Genomic DNA, 21,078 nt, shown 5'->3' with positions numbered 1-21,078 from the left:
ACCAAGTGAAAGGAGAGAGACTTGGGAGGATAAATAGGAGAGAGAGGAGGGGGAGAGATGTGTATAATATGAAATGTGAGTTGGAAAGAATCATTTTGGACTCCAAAAGGATGAAAATGGAAATGTGAATCCTAACATACTAAGTTCTTCTGGATGGACAGCTCACAATGCTGACAACACAATTATGGATGAAACACGTAACAGTGGTACCCACTGTCATCAGGGCACTTGGCACCATGTCCAAGAATTTTAGAAAAATACATCAAGAAATTGCATCTTCCTGCAATAACACCAGAAGAACTGCAAAAAAACTGCGCTACTCGGAATATCATATATTCTGAGAAGGTACTTGGTTGATGCCTAGGATGCTGGTAGCAACCCGTATCAACCATTAGCACCACTCATTGGTATTTGTGATGCATTTTTAAGTGTTTAATGTTTCATATTTAATGAATAAAAGATATAACAACAATAACAACAACATTTTTATTAAATTTGTATGTCGCCTGACTCTCAAATTTTCTGGGAAGCTCAGTCTACAAGCAAAACCAAGTCTCTTAAAAAGGGGCTGGAGAAATAATGTCATGGAACTGAATGTTAGAATAGAATAGAGCTGGAAGGGACCTTGAGGTCTTCTAGTCCGGCCCCTTACTCAAGCTGGAGACCCTATATCATTTCAGACAATGGGCAGTCCAGTATCTTGTTAAAAACCTCCGGTGAGGTTTAGGCAACATTTTGTTTTGTTTTGTTGACATTTAGGCAACAAAAATGAAATGCACAGGTACAGTATAGGTGGTACCTTGCTTTACAGTAGTAACTGTGAGAGGGATCTTGGAGTCCTAGTGGACAATCATTTAAATATGAGCCAGCCGTGTGGAGCAGCTGTCAAAAAAGCCAACACAGTTCTGGGCTGCATCAACAGAGGGATGGAATCAAGATCACATGAAGTGTTAATACCACTTTATAATGCCTTGGTAAGGCCACACTTGGAATACTGCATTCTGTTTTGGTCACCACGATGTAGAAAAGATGTGGAGACTCTAGAAAGAGTGCAGAGAAGAGCAACAAAGATGATTAGGGGACTGGAGATTAAACATATGAAGAAAGGTTTCAGGAACTGGGTACGTCTAGTCTAATAGAAAGAAGGACTAGGGGAGACATGATAGCAGTGTTCCAATATCTCAGGGGTTACCACAAAGAAGAGGGAGTCAAGCTATTTTCCAAGGCACCTGAGGGTAGAACAAGAAGCAATGGGTGGAAACTAATCAAGGAGAGAAGCAATTTAGAACTGAGGAGAAACTTCCTGACAGTTAGAACAATTAATCAGTGGAACAGAAGTTGCCTCCAGAAGTTGTGAATGCCCCAACATTGGAAGTCTTTAAGAAGATGTTGGATAGCCACTTGTCTGAAACGGTATAGGGTTTCCTGCCTAGGCAGGGGGTTGGACTAGAAGACCTCCAAAGTCCCTTACAATTCTGCTATTGTATTGTATTGTAAATGCAAATTTCCCGTCTCTACTCTTAATTCTTTTCTCCTGTTTTTTTTTTTTTTCCTCAAAAAGTTTTATTGGTTTTTTTTAAAAACATTTATGTGGAAAAGGGTAGGTGGAATTACAAATTTTGGCAGTTGCAAATGTGGCAGACGCCCCCTCCCTCCAAACTCCTGGGTTACATCAAAATATCAAATCTTAATACATAATCATAAAAAGTCAGCATCTTAATTCTAGAAAGAATAATTTTCAATCAATTTATATAATTATAATATATAGTCTAGTTATAAATTCATTTTTACTTTCGGTCTGTTTATAACATTGTGATTTTCTTATTTATTTTTGTGATCTGAGCTTTCTTGGTGTTGACCCTTCACCCCCCGCTGGCAGAGCTCCGGCCCCTCCCGTGTCCTGTATGACCGTTGTGGTGTCTTCTGTTTTTTCTAGGTTGGCTTTATTTTTTTCCATAAAGGCCTGTGCCTCTATGGGTGTATTAATTCTAATTCTTGTCTCCTCCCAGAATATCAGCATACCTTCAGGCATCAACCATCTAAACCACACCCCCTTCTGGTATAATTTATTCGCCAGTTGCGAATAATTTTTCCTTTTTTCCCTAATTTTTTTGGGAATCTGCTTTAGAATGGTTATCTCCCTGTCACAGTATGTCAATGTTTGCCCCCTTTGCACACCCAGAATTTCATCTCTTGTGGTTTTCCTAAGAAATTTAATGTGAACCTCCCTGGGTACATTATGTGTTCTGGCATATGCTGAATTCACTCTATAAGCTAGGTCTATCTCCCATTCCATCTGCTGTTTATCTTTGTGTATGTATTCAGCTAAAATATTAGTCATAATGTCCCTTATATTTTCCCCATCTGCTTCTATTACATTTTGAAATCTAAGATAAAAGGACATTCTCTCAAACTCTATTTTCATTTGTTGGATGTCAAGTTCTTTGTTCCCCTTCTGTAAAGCCTCTACCCCCCCCCCTCGCCTCCGCCACCCCACCCTCCACAAGGTCCAGTCTCTGTGAGTTCTTAAAGATTTGGGCTTGGTTCTGTTTAATTTCATCTTTCATTTCCCTTAACTGTTTCTTAATTTCCTCCTGGCCCTGTAGAATTTGTTGAAGCATTTGTTGAAAGTCCATCTCTGCAGCCTTAGGTTGCATCAGTTCTGTTATCTTTGACTGTGTAGCCGGGCTAGACGTTGCAGACGTTGGGGCAGAAGTAGCAAATCCAGGCTTTCCAGGAGGTGGTCTTTTTGGAGACATGGTTTTTAAAGCAAGGAAATCAGTCACAATAGAGACTGGGCAGCTGGAGAGGTAGAGCAGGCAGGCGAATCCAGAAGGCAGAAGATCCAAACAGATGGGGATTTCTTTAGTCAGTCTAGCAATAGATGAAGATTTTTCCCCCAAAGAGTTCAGAAAAGAACAATCCACAAGAGATTCCTCTGGGTGACTCGGAGACAAAGACCGGAAGCCTGAATTTTAAAGGTGGAGTCAGGTTTCACAGTTCATGAAGACAACGGAAGTGTGCCATCTTGCCCTGCCAGCTTTGGGCTCAGAGGCATAATAAAGTTTTAAAAGTTCAAGAAGTTCTCAGTTCACCCATAGATTCTGGAGCTAAGTCCAATGAAAGTCACTTTTATGAGGGTGGGGCATCATTGGTTGGCTCTTCCCCCTCCTCCTTCCCCTGGGGGCGAAAGCAAAATCTTCTCAAGCCGCTTGTCCAAGGGAGGGGGGGAAATCCCCCTCCCTCTAGCCGCACCTCTAGCAAAAGTCCGAAAGTACTTTTTTTTTAAAAAAAAATGCTGAAAGGTCCATAAATTCAAAATAGAGGGAATGGAGAAGGGAAGCCTCTCACCACATTGCCGCTGCTTCGTTCAATAGCGCGTTCTCCGATCGGCATGGGGCGAGGCGCGCGCACACGGGCGCCCTCCGAGACTGCTCCCCGGTGCCTAGAACGAAGCGGAGAAGCCCCCGCCAGCCGACGCCGACGCCAGGACCCTCCGCGAGCCGTTCCCTCGGCAGGACACCTCTCCGGGGCGTCCTGTGCCCCCCCAGAAGCGGGGGAAGCCCACCGGGAGAGCGGGAGCAGGCAAAGGCTTGCCTGTCGCGTAGCCGCCGGAACCGGAAGTTCCAAACATAGACCATGGCAATACGTTACAGCAGTCTGGGTCCTTGGAAAAATGAACGCCAACATCTGTAAACCTGGAAGTTGTGGTGTCATATTGTTGTGTATATAATAATAGTAATAAAACCTTTTTACTCCCAGTTCAAATTTCTGGGAAGCTCGATCAACAAGCAGAAGTCAGTCTCTAAAAACACTTCAAAATGTCAGAAGGATAATCTCACGGAGAAACCGAATCGTAGAACACCGGAAAGAAGCAAGAAAGAAAAGAAATGAAGATTATGGTCGTTTCTCTGGCCCAGCTGGTCTGAGGAACAAGGAGAACAGGAGCTATTTTGACCCTTGAGAAGATTTTGAAAGTGCAAGAGTCACAAATGCAAATTTCCTCTGTCCCTACTCTGAATTATTTTCTCCTGTTTTTGATTGGCTCCCCTTCTGCTTCTTCTCATTGTGTCTCTGAAGGCACAGAAGTAGACAGCCGAGTCCTTCAGCTGAATGGCATCTTTCTCTAAATTGTAAGTCCCATTTTTATCTCCTTTGAGGTGGAGAGCATGGAACCCTGGTCCATAATTTTCATACTCTGACAACAAGAGCTCCAGAGGTTGACCAGGGTGCTGAATGTACCAGTACGTGTAAAATGTGCCACTAAATTGTGCTTCATAGGAACAACTGAGAGAAACAGCTTGTCCTTCAGCAGCAGTCACAATGCCAGCTGCTTGCTTCACTGACTGTCCTGTGCTTCCTCCTGGACAGAAAATAATGGAGAAGACATGACATTAGTTGGAAAGGTGGACAGGTAGATCTTTCCCCCACTCACTTTTCAGAAATAATCCTGCTGCTGCCTCGACTTATTTTCTTAATGTCTGCCTGCCATCCATGCTGATTTTGAGATCTAAACTGGGGGGAAAATATTCTTTCCATTATGCCCATCACAAGACACACTGAAAACACACACACACACACACACACACACAGAAACACACAGATCTTTTCAGCTACATATGTCTGTTCTTGTTTTGAAATTCCTTGTAAATAATTTATCACCAATTTCCCAAAAGTTTTCCAGGGGATTCTATCTTACCCGATTTCAAGGGACCCCCAGAAAAACCAGAAGATATGCCTGGATGAAAATTGTAGTCTAATATTGTGAAAACATAAATACTCACTTAAAAGTGAAATGGTGATGATGATGAGCAGAGACCTCAGCCACATTTTTTTTCCAGGTGAATAATGCAGCACTACTCCCCAAAAATATATTCTTTGATGGACTTCAAAGCTAGTGTAGTCACTTTTCAGAGCTTTGTTTTGCTATGAGTGGCTCTGCAGCTCTTTCCCGTCAGAAATAACTTGGCTGTTGCCATTCAAACGCAGTGGCAAAAGGAAGAGGAACCACAGACTAGGGTTCAGAGAGCATATACAGTAGAGAAGATAACATCTCTGTGTATCAGCTGTTAAGACTCATGTTGGCTCAGGACTGCCACCCTGTGTTTTAATGCAGAGGTAAGGAAGCGGCCATGTTGCAGGAAGGGTTCAAGTGTTGAAGGGGATTTCTGACCCTGTTGGCGAGATGAAAGTAGGAATTGGGACTATAACTAGATAAGAAAGAGAGAGAGAGTGTGTATGTGTGTGTGTGTGTGTGAGAGAGAGAGAGAGAGAGAGAGAGAGAGAGAGGAGAGAGGCAGAGAGAGGCAGAGAGAGAGAGAGAGACAGAGAGAGAGAGAGAGACAGAGAGAGAGAGAAAGAGAGAGAGACAGAGAGAGACAGAGAGAGAGAACGACAGAGAGAAATGGAGATGGTGGGTGGGTGGATGGATGAATGGATGGATGGATGGAAGACAGAGAGAGAGACAGAGAGACAGCGATAAAGAAAAAGACAAAGCTGAAGAAAAAGCTGAAATAAGATGAATAAGAGAAATATAAAAAACAGGAAGGCAAGCACAGGTCTCTACAACACCTTTCCGGGTAGAGAGAGAGAGAATCTACATGATATGAAATGTGAGTTGGGATTAGTCATTTTGGAGTCAGAACTGTTGAAAATGGAAAGGATGAATTCTCTATATTCAAAGTGCTTCTGCATAGCCAACTTACAATGCTATCACCTAAGTGATATGAAAGCCTTCCCTACATAACTAAGAGGTAAGGGTTTCCAGAGGTTAGGCAACATTTTCTTTCATCCCATTCCACAGAGGAATAATTTTTCAGGGAAGCCAAATTGCAGAACTTTAGGAGGACAAAAGAAAGGGGGAAAATGCTGACTCACATTTATAGACTGCTTAACAATGCTTTTGCAGCCCTCTCTAATCAGTTTGCAGAGTCAGCACATTGCCACCAACATTCTGGGTCCTCATTTTGCCCACCTCAGAAAGATGGAAAACTGAGTCAACTTTGAGGCGGTGAGAATCGAACTGCTGAACTGCCGGCAGCAGGTAATCAGCAGAAGAAGGCCACGATATGGCACTCTAAGCAATGTGCCAGCACGGCTCTTCTAAATTGTAAGTCCCTTTTTTGTTTCCTTCATGGTGAGTAACATTGGACATTATCATTATACTATATCAGGGGTATCAAAGTCAAGGCCCAAAGGCCAGATGTGGCCCACAAAGGTGTTTAGATCTGGCCCACGGAGCCCACCTGGAAAAGGTGAAAGAACTGGCCTGCGATGCCTCTGCTAGCAAAAATGGAGCGTAGGAGGGCCATGCATGATTCTCCCAAGCTCTGTTTTCAGCTGTGAATGCTTCCTGCAACCCTCTTCTCCATTTTTGCCAGCAGAGGGTTGCTGGAAGCTGTTGCAGCCCAAAACAGACCTTGGGTGGCCACTTTCACTGGCAGAGCAAATGGGTCACTGTTAAGTAAGTAAGCTCCCCGTTAGGAGAGCTAGTGTGCAGAGAAGCGTAGTGAGAGTGATATGGAATAACACGCACAAACCAGCATACAGGGACACTGAATAGTATAAATTATAGTAGTTTACTATGTGGAAATATAGAGGTATTCAGAGTTCGGTTTACAGTCCAAGTCATACACGGTTCAGTCAGTCAGTTATCAATATTCTCAGTTTAACCCACACAGTAGCTAACAGTAGCAAGAATCAGTAACTCACGAGCAGCATCAAACAGTATCCGCGATCAGCATCTAACAAACAGAGAGCTAACAGTCATTCTGTCTCCCTCTTATGGCTGCTTGAGGTAACAAGCCAATTACATCTCTCTAGCATTTAAAGTAACAGTAAAGGAATCATAGCTTATATACATTGCCAAGCCAAGCCTAGGGTTACATCCCTAATAGTCACCTTAGGTGATAGGAGTGACATTGAGCTGGCTACGTCCACCCTGGCCCCTGGAAGTCAAACTCAACCCTGATGCGGCCTTCAATGAAATTGAGTTTGACATCCCTGTTCTATATCAACCAGAGTTTCAGTGGTGAAATCTAATTTTTTTGGGGGTACTGGTTGTGTGGGCGTTGCTTGGTGGGGGTGGCTTGGTGGGGGTGTCATGTGACTTGGTGGGCGTGGTTATGTAGCCATGTAACAGGGGGATCAAAAGACAGAAACTCACTTTAACAATGTCCTGCTGGAGCAGGGTTGGACTAGATGACTTAAAGGTCCCTTCCAGCCCTGGATTATCCTCTGTGCCAGGTTTATAGTCCTTCCTTCCTCTTCTTTTTCCCTCCCTCCCTCCCTCCCTCCCTCCCTCCCTTTCTTTCTTTTTCTTTCTATTTCTTTCTTTCCCTTTCCTTCCTTCCTTCCTTCCTTTCTTTCTCAGCACCCCCACTCCCCCATTTTTTGCCTAGCAGGCTTCAGGGAAGCCTTCTGGGAGAGTAAATGGACCCCCACCCACCCCAGGGGTGGGTTCCTGCCAGTTCTAACCTCTTCTATAGAAGAGGTTCCACAAATCTACAGTGCCATTTAGAACCGGTTCCAGCTCCCTCCCCCTGCCTGTCTGCACATCATCAACATGATGAGCGAGAGGAGGAATTCTGGGAGTTGAAGTCCACAAGTCTTAAAGCTGTCAGATTTGAACACCCCTGGAGTTTTTTTTTTTCTAACAGGTTAGGGGTGCAAGGATCTTGTAACTTGACAGCTTTAAGACTTGCACATTTCAATGCCAGAGTTCCTGAGCCAACATGACTGGAGGAGGAATTCTGGGAGTTGAAGTCCACAAGTCTTAAAGATGTCAAGTTTGAACACCACTGGAGTTTTTTTTCTAAAGTGTTAGGGGTGCAAGGGTCTTGTAACTTGATAGCTTTAAGATTTCTACATTTCAATGCCAGAGTTCCCGAGCCAACATGACTGGAGGAGGAATTCTGGGAGTTGATGTCCACAAGTCTTAAAGCTGTCAAGTTTGAACACCTCTGGGTGTTTTTCTTTGTAAAGGGTTAGGGGTCCAAGGGTCTTGTAACTTGATAGCTTTAAGACTTGCGTGCTTCAAATGCCAGAGTTTCTGAGCCAACATTTTGGTTGCTAAGCAAGAGCATTGTTAAGTGAGTTTCAACACATTTTACAAGTTGGCCACACCTACCCAGTCACAAACCGGCCCAAACCAGTAGCATTTCATTCCTGCTTCAGAGGCTGAACTAGGTGCTGAATGGACCAGTGTGTGCAAAATTGGCCACTCAACTGTACTTCATAGGAACAATTGAGAAAGGAAGCTCTTAACACTTTTTCTCCTGTTTTCGATTGGCTCCCCTTCTGCCTCCTCTCACTGTGTCTGTCTGAGAGCACAGAAGTAGACTGCAGAGTCCTTCAACTGGATGGCTGGTTTCTGCATGTTGAAAGTCCCTTTTTGACCGTTTTTACGGTGAGTTGCCCAGAAACCTTGGGCACGGTTCTGAAAACTGGTCAGCAAGACCTCTGGAGGCTGAGCAGCTTGCTGAATGTCCCAGAATGGGTAATTTCGATCGCCGGATGGCGTTTCATAGGAACAATTGAGAAAGACAGGTTGTCCTTCAGTAACAGTCAGAATGCCAGATGTTTGCTTCACCGATTGTGCTGTGCTTCCTCCTGTACAAAAAATAACGGGGAAGGCATGAGTTTAGTTAGAGAGACGGACAAGTAGCTCCTTCTCCCTCTTTTCAGAAGCAACCTGGAGCTGCTGGGACCTACTTTCTTGTTGTCTGCACACATCAATGCTAACAATGAGGTGAACCTGGAAAAAATTTCTTCCCAGCTCTATATTCTTTCTGTCATATCCACCACCAAGCACAATGAATGCATACACTCTCTCACACATGCAACTGCTATTCCAGGTAATGATATCCATTGTTGTCCTTGAAATTCCTTGCAGAGGATTTAATGCCGACGTCCCAAATATCTTCCAGTGGATCCTTCTCTACCAGCGTTCATGGAACCTCAACAGCTCAAGATACGGTCAGTCAAAACCTACAATCGAATAGAGTGAAGAATAAATACGTACTTAAAATTGAGAGGAAGATGATGATGGACAGAGGCCGCAGGCACATTTTTCCAGAGAAGGAATGGGTGATCACATCCCCATTTGGAGGATTTCAAGGCTGGTGTGGTCACCTTCAGAGCTTCCCTGCCACCCTGACTGCGAGAGGTTACACAACTCTTCTCGTTCACAAATACGTACATTCACGGCCTCTGAATTTGATGGTAAAAGGAGGACAAACCACAGGATATGGTTCAAAGAGCGTATTATGCTGCAGAAGGTGTTGTGTTTCATCTGATAACACTCATGTTGACTCAAGATTGCCACCTTATGTTGTGAAGTGGCTGTAAGGAGACTGATGAGTTGAAGGAAGGATCTCAGTGTTAAAGGTCCTTGGGAATGGACCCTCCCTGGTGTCTTGGCCCGTAAAATCAATGGGGGGGAGAAATGTTTCATTTAGAGTTGAAAGATTCTGTTAATGTAGCCTTACAACAATATAGAATTAGTTCCTTTGCCTGTTTTATAAAAAATTCTGTTTTATTCTATTCTATTCTATTCTATTCTATTCTATTCTATTCTATTCTACTCTTTTCTATTCTATTCTATTCCCTTTCCTATTCTATTCTGATCTGTTCTGTTGTTCTATCCTATTCTGTCCTATTCTAATATTCTATTTTATTATATTCCCTATTCTATTCCCCATTCTATTCTCTTTCCTCTTTCCTATTCTATTCTATTCCATTATATTCCATTCTGTTCTATTCTGTAGACAAAAGAGATACAAATAAAGGAGGAGACTGCCCCAAGCATTCTGGAACTGAAAAAGGGGGAGTTTCCCACATCCCTTTTTATTCTGATTCTGCTGTTTAACTCTAAGCCAATGCTCTCTTGCTGTCAATCAATCAAAGAATAGCAATAGCAATAGCACTTAGACTTATATACCACTTCACAGTTCTTTACAGCCCTCTCTAAGTGGTTTACAGCATCAGCCTCTTGCCTCCAACAATCGGGGTCCTCATTTTACCCCTCTTGGAAGGATGGGAGGCTGAGTCAACCTTGAGCTGGTGAGAATTATAATAATCTAATGATAATAATTGAAGGTTGAAAAATCTCTGGACCTACTCATGTGATGGAAAAGGAAATCAGGATATATTTTCAGTCGTAAAAAGAATTTGTGCCAGAAATGCAAATTTCCTCTGTCCCTACTCTGAATTCTTTGCTCCTGTTTTTGATTGGCTCTCCTTCTGCTTGATCTCATTGTGTCTCTGAAGGCACAGAAGTAGACAGCCGAGTCCTTCAGCTGAATGGCATCTTTCTCTAAATTGTAAGTCCCATTTTTATCTCCTTTGAGGTGGAGAGCATGGAACCCTGGTCCATAATTTTCATACTCCGACAACAAGAGCTCCAGAGGCTGACCAGGGTGCTGAATGTACCAGTAGGTGTAAAATGTGCCACTAAATTGTGCTTCATAGGAACAACTGAGAGAAATAGCTTGTCCTTCAGCAGCAGTCACAATGCCAGCTGCTTGCTTCCCTGACTGTCCTGTGCTTCCTCCTGGACAGAAAATAATGGAGAAGACATGACATTAGTTGGAATGGTGGACAGGTAGATATTTCCCCCACTCACTTTTCAGAAATAATCCTGCTGCTGCCTCGACTTATTTTCTTAATGTCTGCCTGCCATCCATGCTGTTTTTGAGATCTAACCTGGGGGAAAAATATTCTTTCCATTATGCCCATCACAAGACACACTGAAAACACACACACATACACAAACACACAAACATCTTTTCAGCTACATACGTCAGTTCTTGTTTTGAAATTCTTTGTAAATAATTTATCACCAATTTCCCAAAAATTTTCCAGGGGATTCTATCTTACCCGATTTCAAGGGACCCCCAGAAAAACCAGAAGATATGCCTGGATGAAAATTGTAGTCTAATATTGTGAAAACATAAATACTCACTTAAAAGTGAAATGGTGATGATGATGAGCAGAGACTGCAGCCACATTTTTTTTCCAGGCGAATAATGCAGCACTAATCCCCCAAAAATATATATTCATTGGTGGACTTCAAAGCTGATGTAGTCACTTTTCCGAGCTTCGTTTTGCTATGAGTGACTCTGCAGCTCTTTCCCGTTACAAATAACTTGACTGTTGCCATTCAAATGCAGTGGCAAAAGGAAGAGGAACGACAGACTAGGGTTCAGAGAGCATATGCACTACAGAAGATAACATGTGTGTGTGTCAACTGGTAAGACTCATGTTGGCTCAGGACTGCCACCCTGTGTTTTAAAGAAGAAGTAAGGAAGCTGCCAAGTTGAAGGAAGGGTTCAAGTGTTGAAGGTGATTTCTGACCGTGTTGGCGAGATGAAAGTAGGAATTGGGACTATAAGTAGATAAGAAACAGAGAGAATGTGTGTTTGTGTGTGTGTGTATGTGAGTGTGAGAGAGAGAGAGACAGACAGACAGACAGACTGACAGAGAGACAGAGAGAGAGACAGAGAGAAACAGAGACAGGCAACGACAGAGAGAAATGGAGATGGTGGGTGGATGAATGGATGGATGGAAGTCAGAGAGAGAGACAGATAGACAGTGATAAAGAGAAAGACAAAGCTGAAGAAAAAGCTGAAATAAGATGAATGAGAGAAATATAAAAAACAGGAGGCAAGCACAGGTTTCTACAACCACCTTTCCGGGTAGAGGGAGAGAGAATCTACATGATATGAAATGTGAGTTGGGATTAGCCGTTTTAGAGTCAGAACTGGTGAAAATGGAAAGGATGAATTCTCTATATTCAAAGTGCTTCTGCATAGCCAACTTACAATGCTATCACCTAAGTGATATGAAAGCCTTCCCTACATAACTAAGAGATAAGGGCTTCCAGAGGTTAGGCAACATTTTCTTTCATCCCATTCCACAGAGGAATAATTTCCCAGGGAAGCCAAATTGCAGAACATTAGGAGGAGAAAGGAAAGTGAAAAAATGCTGATTAATTGAATAGAATAACAGAGTTCCAAGAGACCTTGGAGGTCTTCTAGTCCAACACCCTGCCTAGGCAGGAAGCCCTATACCATTTCAGACAAATAGTTATCCAACATCTTCTTAAAAGCTTCCAGTGTAGGGGCATTCACAACTTCTGGAGGCAAGTTGTTCCACTGATTAATTGTTCTAACTGTCAGGAAATTTCTTCTCAGTTCTAAGTTGCTTCTCTCCTTGATTAGTTTCCACCCATTGCTTCTTGTCCTACCCTCAGGTGATTTGGAGAACAGATTGACTCCCTCTTCTTTGTGGCAACCCCTGAGATATTGGAACAATGCTATCATGTCTCCCCTAGTTCTTCTTTCTCTTAAGCTAAACATACCCAGTTCCTGCAACTGTTCTTCATATGTTTTAGTCTCCAGTCCCCTAATCATCTTTGTTGCTCTTCTCTGCACTCTTTCTAGAGTCTCCACATATTTTCTACATCGTGCCAGCCAAAACTGAATGTGGTATTCCAAGTGTGGCCTTACCAAGGCAGTATAAAGTGGCATTAACACTTCATGTGATCTTGATTCTGTCCCTCTGTTGATGCAGCCTAGAACTGTGTTGGCTTTTTTGGCAGCTGCTGCACACTGCTGGCTCATATTTGAATGGTTGTCCACCAGGACAACCTCTTTTTGATTGGCTCCCTTTCTGCTTCATCTCATTGTTGGCATACAAACAGAGAGCAGAATCTTTCAATTGACTGGAATCCTTCCCTAGATTGTAGCAATAACAATAACACTCGGATTTATAGACTGCTTTACAATGCTTTTGCAGCCCTCTCTAACCAGTTTGCAGAGTCGGCATATTGCCCCCAATGTTCTGGGTCCTCATTTTGCCCACCTCAGAAAGATGGAAAGCTGAGTCAACTTTGATGCAGTGAGAATCGAACTGCTGAACTGCTGGAAGCAGGCAATCAGCAGAAGAAGGCCACAATATGACACTCTAATCACTGTGCCAGCACGGCTCTTCTAAATGGTAAGTCCCGTTTTTGTTTCCTTCATGGTGAGTAGCATTGGACATAATCTTTATACTATATCAGGAGTATCAAACTCAAGGCCCACAGGACGGATCTGGCCCACAAAGGTGCTTAGATCTGGCCCACGGAGCCCACCTGGAAAAGGCGAAAGGACTGGCCTGTGATGCCTCTGCTAGCAAAAATGGTGCTTAGGAGGGCTGCACAAACTCTCCCAAGCTCTGTTTTCAGCTGCGATGGCTTCCTGCCACCCTCTTCTCTGTTTTTGCCGGCAGAGGATTGCAGGAAGCTGTTGCAGCCCAAAACAGACCTTGGGTGGCCACTTTCACTGGCAGAGCACAAGGGTCACCTCAGGTGACATGAATGACATTGAGCTGGCCATGTCCACCCTGGCCCCTGGAGGTCAAACTCAACCCTGATGCGGCCCTCAATGAAATTGAGTTTGACATCCCTGTACTATATCAACCAGAGTTTCAGTGGTGAAATCTATTTTTTTTGATACTGGTTGCGTGGGCGTTGCTTGGTGGGTGTGGCTTGGTGGGGGGTCATGTGACTTGGTGGGCGTGGTTATGTAGCCATGTAACAGGGGGATCAAAAGACAGAAACTCACTTTAACAATATCCTGCTGGAGCAGGGTTGGACTAGATGACTTCCAGGTCCCTTCCAGCCCTGGATTATCCTCTGTGCCAGGTTTATAGTCCTTCCTTCCTCTTCTTTTTCCCTCCTTCCCTCCTGTTAGATATTAGCATATATCGCAATAAGTCTTCACTCAGGTCCGCCACTAGGGCGGGAACTAGGGGTCATTCTGATTGGACGGGAGGTGTACCCGATCCCTATAAAAGGGGAGCTCTTAGACCGCAAGCCAAGCTGGATCACTTCTACTACTAATAAAGAGCTGTTAAGTCACTGCTTGTCCGAAGTCTGTTCTCTCGTTGCCCGAATCTAACACTGGCGACGAAGGTGGGATCGAGAGATAGATAGGACGAAGAAGCTACCTCCAGAATCCAAGGATTTGATCCACCCTAGGAATTCGGCGGAAATTCCGGCAGCCGTCTCAGAGCGGCAAATTCAAATGCAGACAAAATGGCGATGCACACTCCTTCAGCTCCATTCGACCCAATCACCGATCATTGGGAATCCTACATGCTGAGGTTCGAGTGTTTTCTCGAGGCAAACGATTACACAGGAGTACCGGACTCTCGAAAGAAGAATATATTCCTGAGCTACTGCGGCCGAGAAGTTTTTGAAACGGCCAGAGATCTCTCTGAGCCAACACCCATACAGGCGGTATCATGGTCGGCACTACAACAGACATTGCAAACACATTACGTGCCAAAACCTTCCCGCCACATTCGCCGTCAGGAATTCAACACGAGGAACCAGAAGGCGGGAGAATCAATCAACCAATATGTTGCAGCACTCCGGAAAGTGGCAACACATTGCGAGTTCAGGGATCTGGACGAGCAAATCCTGGCGCGACTCATATGCGGGTTGAGAGACATTTCTCTACAGAAACGGTTGTTGGCCAAACCCAACTTAAGCCTACAGATTGCACTCGATGAGGCGCGAGCGTCTGAATCAGCGGACAGATCATCCGAGACCATACAACGTGGATACAGCGTGACCCAGACCGGAGCCAGACACGCCAGAGTACATTATGAGGACACCGATCAAGAGGTCGAGGACAGCGAGTTCGAAGACAGCCATCGTATGCGGAGCAGTCACACAAGACCGCTGGGGAAATCCGAATTCCGTTTGCCACCATGTGCAAGTTGCGGAGGGAACCATCCCCGGTCTACCTGTCGTTTCAGAAACGTTGTTTGCTCGCATTGCGACAAACTGGGGCACATCGCACGAGTGTGCTGGAGAGAAGTCCCTGCCGCACAATGGCAGCCTCCGATGTACCGCCGACAGAAGCCCAACCCAGGGGCTTGGCGGAAAAGCAAAGGGCGCCCAGAGAGAAATCCAAGGGAATTTGCCGAGAGAGAATACACACAAAGAGCTGAAAGGGCGTATTACCAGAGAGCCGAGAGAGAGTATCCCCAGGATACCGATGCCAAGAGAGAGTTGATCCAGAGAGAACCAATGCGAACCTATCTCACAACGATAGGTCAGGTCCGCACCAAGCGGCCTAAAAAGCTGAAAATCACTGTCCTCCTGGAGGACTCCCCTTGTGAGCTTGAAGTAGACACGGGATCGTCCCTGACGATCATTTCATGGTCAGCCATGAAAAAAGCAATTCCTAGCCTTAAGAAGCGCCAGCTGCGGACACCAGACATCCTGCTACGAGACTACCAGGGGAACAGGGTCCCCATCGTGGGTCAAGGCACATTTCGGGTGCAGTTCAAGGACATCGTAGCCCAGCTCCCCTTGACCGTTGCCAGCGCGCCATTACAGAGCCTCCTGGGACTGGATTGGTTCGAAGCCCTGGGGCTAAAAGTCACCGGAATCAACGCCGTGGAGAACAACAGCGCTGAACAGATTTTTAAGGAGTTCGAGGATGTGTTCAGCCCTGGTCTTGGTAAGTATGTGGGTAAACCAATATCATTCAATCTAGACCCAAACGTGGCGCCAATCCGACTCAAACCTAGAAGAGTGCCTTTTGCGCTCCGTCCCAAGATTGATAAAGAGATTGATAAGCTCGTAGAACAGAGGATCCTTGAACCGGTGGATCACGCGCGTTGGGAAACCCCCATCGTGACCCCAGTTAAACCAGATGGGTCAGTCCGCATCTGCGCGGACTATAAATGCACAATTAATGTCGCCCTACAACAGAGCGCATATCCTGTGCCCGTAGTCCAGCACCTATTGCACTCGTTGGGGCCAGGAAAAATATTTGCAAAGCTAGACATGGCACAAGCGTATCAGCAGTTGCCTGTGGATAGCGCCACGGCGGAGGCCCAAACTATAGTGATGCACAGGGGTGCTTTCAAATGCAACCGGTTACAATTCGGCGTAAGCATCGCTCCAGGTCTATTCCAAAGCGTCATGGAACGGCTTTTACAGGGGATACCAGGAGTCGTCCCTTATTTTGACGACATCTTGGTGTCGGCTGCAAACGAGGAGCAACTATTAAAACGTGTTAGAACTGTTTTGGCCAGAATCAGAGAAAAGGGTCTCCGCCTCAAAAAAGAAAAATGCCAAATTAATGTGCCTAGCATAGAATTCCTGGGGTATAGAATCGATGGACTGGGTATAGACCCAACATCAAAGAAAATTAAGGCAATCCAGGACACCCCCACACCACGGAATCAGACCGAGTTGCAGGCATTCCTCGGACTTCTTAACTTCTACAGCGTTTTTCTAAGACAGAAAGCCACCGTCGCTGAGCCGCTACACCGACTCCTCGCCAAGAACGCGAAGTGGACATGGGGACGCCCCAAGGCAGCAGCTTTTGCCGCAGTCAATTACGACCGACTCGTTACTCATCCAATACAGCCAAACTCTACCACTGATATTGACCTGCGATGCATCACCTTTCAGCGTCGGCGCAGTTCTCAGCCACAGAATGCCAAACGGAAACGAAGCGCCCATAGCATTCTACTCAAGGACTTTATCATCGGCCGAAAGGAACTACAGCCAGATGGACAGGGAAGCGTTAGCAGCTGTGGCAGGAGTCAAACGTTTCCACGAGTATCTCTACGGCCGCGATTTCGAACTCATCACAGACCACAAACCACTGCTTGGTCTTTTGGCGGGAAACCGCCCCACACCGGTCTCACTGTCCCCGCGCATGACCAGATGGACTGTTTTCCTGGCTGCATATTCCTACAAACTGATACATCGACCGGGTTCAACACTAGGGCACGCTGACGCACTCAGCCGTTGCCCACTTCCAGAACTATTAACAGACCCCACTCCCGAGATACCGGTTTTATTGATTGACTGTTTGGACTCAGGACCAGTTTCTTCTGTGGACGTTGCTAGGTTTTCTACTAAGGACAATGTAATCTGACAAGTACAGACTTGGGTATGGAGGGGGTGGCCAAAGGGAAATGTGGGACCCGAATTCAAAATGTTTTGGTCAAAACGCGATGAACTGTCGGTTTTACAAGGTTGTTTATTGTGGGGGGATCGAGTTGTTGTTCCATACGCATTATGGATAAATGTTTTAGAAGCGTTACATGTTGGGCATCCAGGGATCGTAAGGATGAAAGCGCTAGCTAAGAGTTACGTTTGGTGGCCGAACATGGACAAAGAGATAGAGGAATGGGTAGCCACTTGCGATCCATGCCAAGAGTCTAGACCAGCACCCCCTGAAGCGCCCGCCATGGAATGGGACAAACCAAAAGCACCCTGGTCGCGAATACACATTGATTTCGCAGGACCAGTCCAAGGGCAAACGTTTCTAATAGTTGTGGACGCATACTCCAAATGGTTGGAAGTAGTCCTAATGACTTCAATCACGGCAGAGGCAGTCATTAAGGTACTACGGCGGCTTTTCGCCACTCACGGCCTGCCCGACCTCCTGGACTCCGATAACGGGCCCCAATTCACGGCCATGCAATTTGAAACGTACTTAGCAAGTCAGAGAATTCGGCATGCCCTTGTCGCGCCATTCCATCCGGCCTAGAACGGACAGGCGGAGAGAATGGTGCGATCTGCAAAAGAGGCCCTCGCTAGGATGGGCCCAGGTGATTGGCAGACACGAATTGACCATTACCTACTAATCCAGCATATTACCCCTAGCGCCACGACGGGTAGGAGCCCCGCTGAACTCCTCATGGGCCGCCGTCTACGGTCTCACCTGGACCGACTTCACCCAAATTACTCTGCCACGTCGCCCCCAGACTCTACAAGCAAAATTCGGAATTTTAGCATAGGGGATTCAGTATACGCCCACAACTATGCAGGGGGAACACTGTGGATACCGGCAAAGGTAATTGGTATCACGGGGCCTCGATCATACTTGCTGGAACTAGAGGACGGTAGAAATTGGAAAAGGCACATAGACCAACTCTGGGGTCGCCTCACGCACTCCAACCTACGATCTGCTAACGAGGACTACATTCCATCGGAAAATCAGCAACCCGAGACCCCAAACGCAGAGGACTACAGCATCACAGAGCCTGGAGTGGAACCAGAGATCAACGATAGAACGGAATGGCATCCAAGCGAGGAAAGCCTTCCAATCCCCGACTGCGAAACGGAACAAGCAGAACAAGCCGATCTCACGCCCACTCCAACTCAACCCAAACTCCGACGATCCACTCGAGTAAGGCAGAAACCGACATATTTAAAGGACTTTGTCACTAACAGGAACACTCCGTCTAAGAGGGGAAGGGTGTTAGATATTAGCATATATCGCGATAAGTCTTCACTCAGGTCCGACGCTAGGGCGGGAACTAGGGGTCATTCTGATTGGACGGGAGGTGTACCCGATCCCTATAAAAGGGGAGCTCTTAGACCGCAAGCCAAGCTGGATCACTTCTACTACTAATAAAGAGCTGTTAAGTCACTGCTTGTCCGAAGTCTGTTCTCTCGTTGCCCGAATCTAACACCTCCCTCCCTTTCTTTCTTTTTCTTTCTTTCCCTTTCCTTCTTTCTTTCCTTCCTTCCTTCTTTCCTTTCTTTCTTTCTTTCTTTCTTTCTTTCTTCCTTCCTTTCTTCCTTTCTCAGCACCCCCACACCCCCATTTTTGGCCTAGCAGGCTTCAGGGAAGCCTGCTGGGAGTGAAAATGGACCCCCACCCACCCCAGGGGTGGGTTCCTGCCAGTTCTAACCTCTTCTATAGAAGAGGTTCCACAAATCTACAGTGCCATTTAGAACCGGTTCCAGCTCCTTCCCCCCGCCCATCCGCCCATCATCAAGATGAAGAGCAAGAGGAGGAATTCTGGGAGTTGAAGTCCACAAGTCTTAAAGCTGTCAAGTTTGAACACCCTTGGGGTTTTTTTTCTAAAGGGTTAGGGATGCAAGGGTCTTGTAACTTGACAGCTTTAAGACTTGCACACTTCAATGCCAGAGTTCCTGAGCCAACATGACTGGAGGAGGAATTCTGGGAGTTGAAGTCCACAAGTCTTAAAGCTGTCAAGTTTGAACACCCCTGGGTTTTTTTTCTAAAGGGTTAGGGATGCAAGGGTCTTGTACCTTGTCAGATTTAAGTCTTGCGTGCTTCAAATGCCAGAGTTTCTGAGCCAATGTTTTGGTTCCTAAGCAAGAGTGTTGTTAAGTGAGTTTCACCACATTTTACAAGTCGGCCACGCCCACCCAGTCACATGGCTGGCAAACCACTCCCACCCAGTCACATGGCCGGGAAGTCACTCCCACCCAGTCACATGGCCGGCAAGCCACTCCCACAAAGCAGGCCACACCTACAGAAGAGGTTATAAAATTTTTGAAACCCACCACGTTTCCGGAGAACCTGTAGTAAAAAAAATCTTTAACAAATTAAAATAAAAGTCCTGAAGATCAGCTGTGCGATGTGCGAACATCAGAACATATTTTTTTTTAAAAAAAATTTTTAGTATTTTTTACTACCAATTCGGACAAACCAGCCCAAACCAGTAGCATTTCACCTGTGCTTCAGAGGCTGAACTACGTGCTGAATGTACTAGTGTGTGCAAAATTGGCCACTCAACTGTACTTCATAGGAACAATTGAGAAAGGAAGCTCTTAACACTTTTTCTCCCTTTTTTGATTGGCTCCCCTTCTGCCTCCTCTCACTGTGTCTCTTTGAAGGCACAGAAGTAGACAGCAGAGTCCTTCAACTGGATGGCTGGTTTCTGCATGTTGAAAGTCCCTTTTTGACCATTTTTATGGTGAGTTGCCTGGAAACCTTGGCCATTGTTCTGAAAACTGGTCAGCAAGACCTCTGGAGGCTGCGCAGCTTGCTGAATGTACCAGAATGGGTAATTTAGATTACCGGATGGCGTTTCATAGGAACAATTGAGAAAGACAGGTTGTCCTTCAGTAACAGTCAGAATGCCAGATGTTTGCTTCACCGATTGTGCTGTGCTTCCTCCTGTACAGAAAATAACGGGGAAGGCATGAGTTTAGTTAGAGAGACGGACAAGTAGCTCCTTCTCCCTCTTTTCAGAAGCAACCTGGAGCAACTGGGACCTACTTTCTTGGTGTCTGCACACATCAATGCTAAGGTTGAGGCCCAACCTGCAAAGAATTATTCCAAGATCTATATTCTTTCTGCCATATCCATCACTAAGCACGCTGAATGCATACACTCTCTCACACATGCAACCGCTATTCCAGGTAATTATATCCATTGTTGTCCTTGAAATTCCTTGCAGAGGATTTAACACCGACGTCCCAAATATCTTCCAGTGGATCCTTCTCTACCAGCGTTCATGGAACCTCAACAGCTCAAGATACGGTCAGTCAAAACCTACAATCTAATAGAGTGAAGAATAAATACATACTTAAAATTGAGAGGAAGATTATGATGGACAGAGTCCGCAGACACATTTTTCCAGAGAAGGAATGGGTGATCACAGCCCCGTTTGGAGGATTTCAAGGCTGGTGTGGTCACCTTCAGAGCTTCCCTGCCACCCTGGCTGTGAGAGGTTACACAACTCTTCTCGTTCACAAATACGTAGACTCAAGGCCTCTGAATTTGATGGTAAAAGGAGGACAAACCACAGGATATGGTTCAAAGAGCGTATTTTGCTGCAGAAGGTGTTGTGTTTCATCTGATAACACTCATGTTGACTCAAGATTGCCACCTTATGTTGTGAAGTGGCTGTGAGAAGACAGATGAGTTGAAGGAAGGATCCCAGTGTTAAAGGGCCTTGGCAAGGGACCCTCCCTGGTGTCTTGGCCCTTGGGAGGAGGAGGAGCTTCCGGTAATGGCGATCGCCTCCTGAGCTCCGGGAGACGCCGCGGAGCTCCAGCGGGGCAATGGGTGCTGTTTCCGGCCCTCGTTCCATCGGAGGGCCGAGAGTCGGACTTGTAGACCACCCAGGCTGGTTTTGGAGGTATTTTGGTCCGCCAGGGTGGTCGCAGTGGTCGAGGGGAGGCCACAGAAGATCGGCGTAAGGCAGGAAGAGGCAGGAAGAGGTTGGGGAGTGCGAGAAGGGAGGAATGGCGGCGGCGCAGCAGCGTTCGGCGTCTGGGCGTGCGTGCTGGCA

The 21,078-nt window shown here is 45.8% G+C and overlaps 1 protein-coding gene across 1 annotated transcript in view; it reads right to left on the bottom strand.

Annotated features, from left to right (window-relative positions):
* Nucleotides 1-20,500, bottom strand: part of LOC309400509 (T cell receptor alpha chain MC.7.G5-like) — a 233,387-nt gene extending 212,887 nt beyond the window's left edge. The window contains exons 1-2 of the mRNA XM_081969043.1: nucleotides 20,371-20,500; nucleotides 19,661-19,958 (exon numbers count right to left, since the gene is read on the bottom strand). Coding sequence (XP_081825169.1) covers nucleotides 19,661-19,958; nucleotides 20,371-20,416 — 344 coding nt within the window. The 5' untranslated portion in view covers nucleotides 20,417-20,500. The remainder of the gene's footprint in view (nucleotides 1-19,660; nucleotides 19,959-20,370) is intronic.
* Between the last annotated feature and the right edge of the window lie 578 nt (nucleotides 20,501-21,078).

Source organism: Natrix helvetica (assembly GCF_964273705.1).
Source record: "Natrix helvetica genome assembly, chromosome: W".
NCBI classification, from domain to species: Eukaryota; Metazoa; Chordata; class Lepidosauria; order Squamata; family Natricidae; genus Natrix; species Natrix helvetica.
This window is presented reverse-complemented; position numbering and strand designations above follow the sequence as displayed.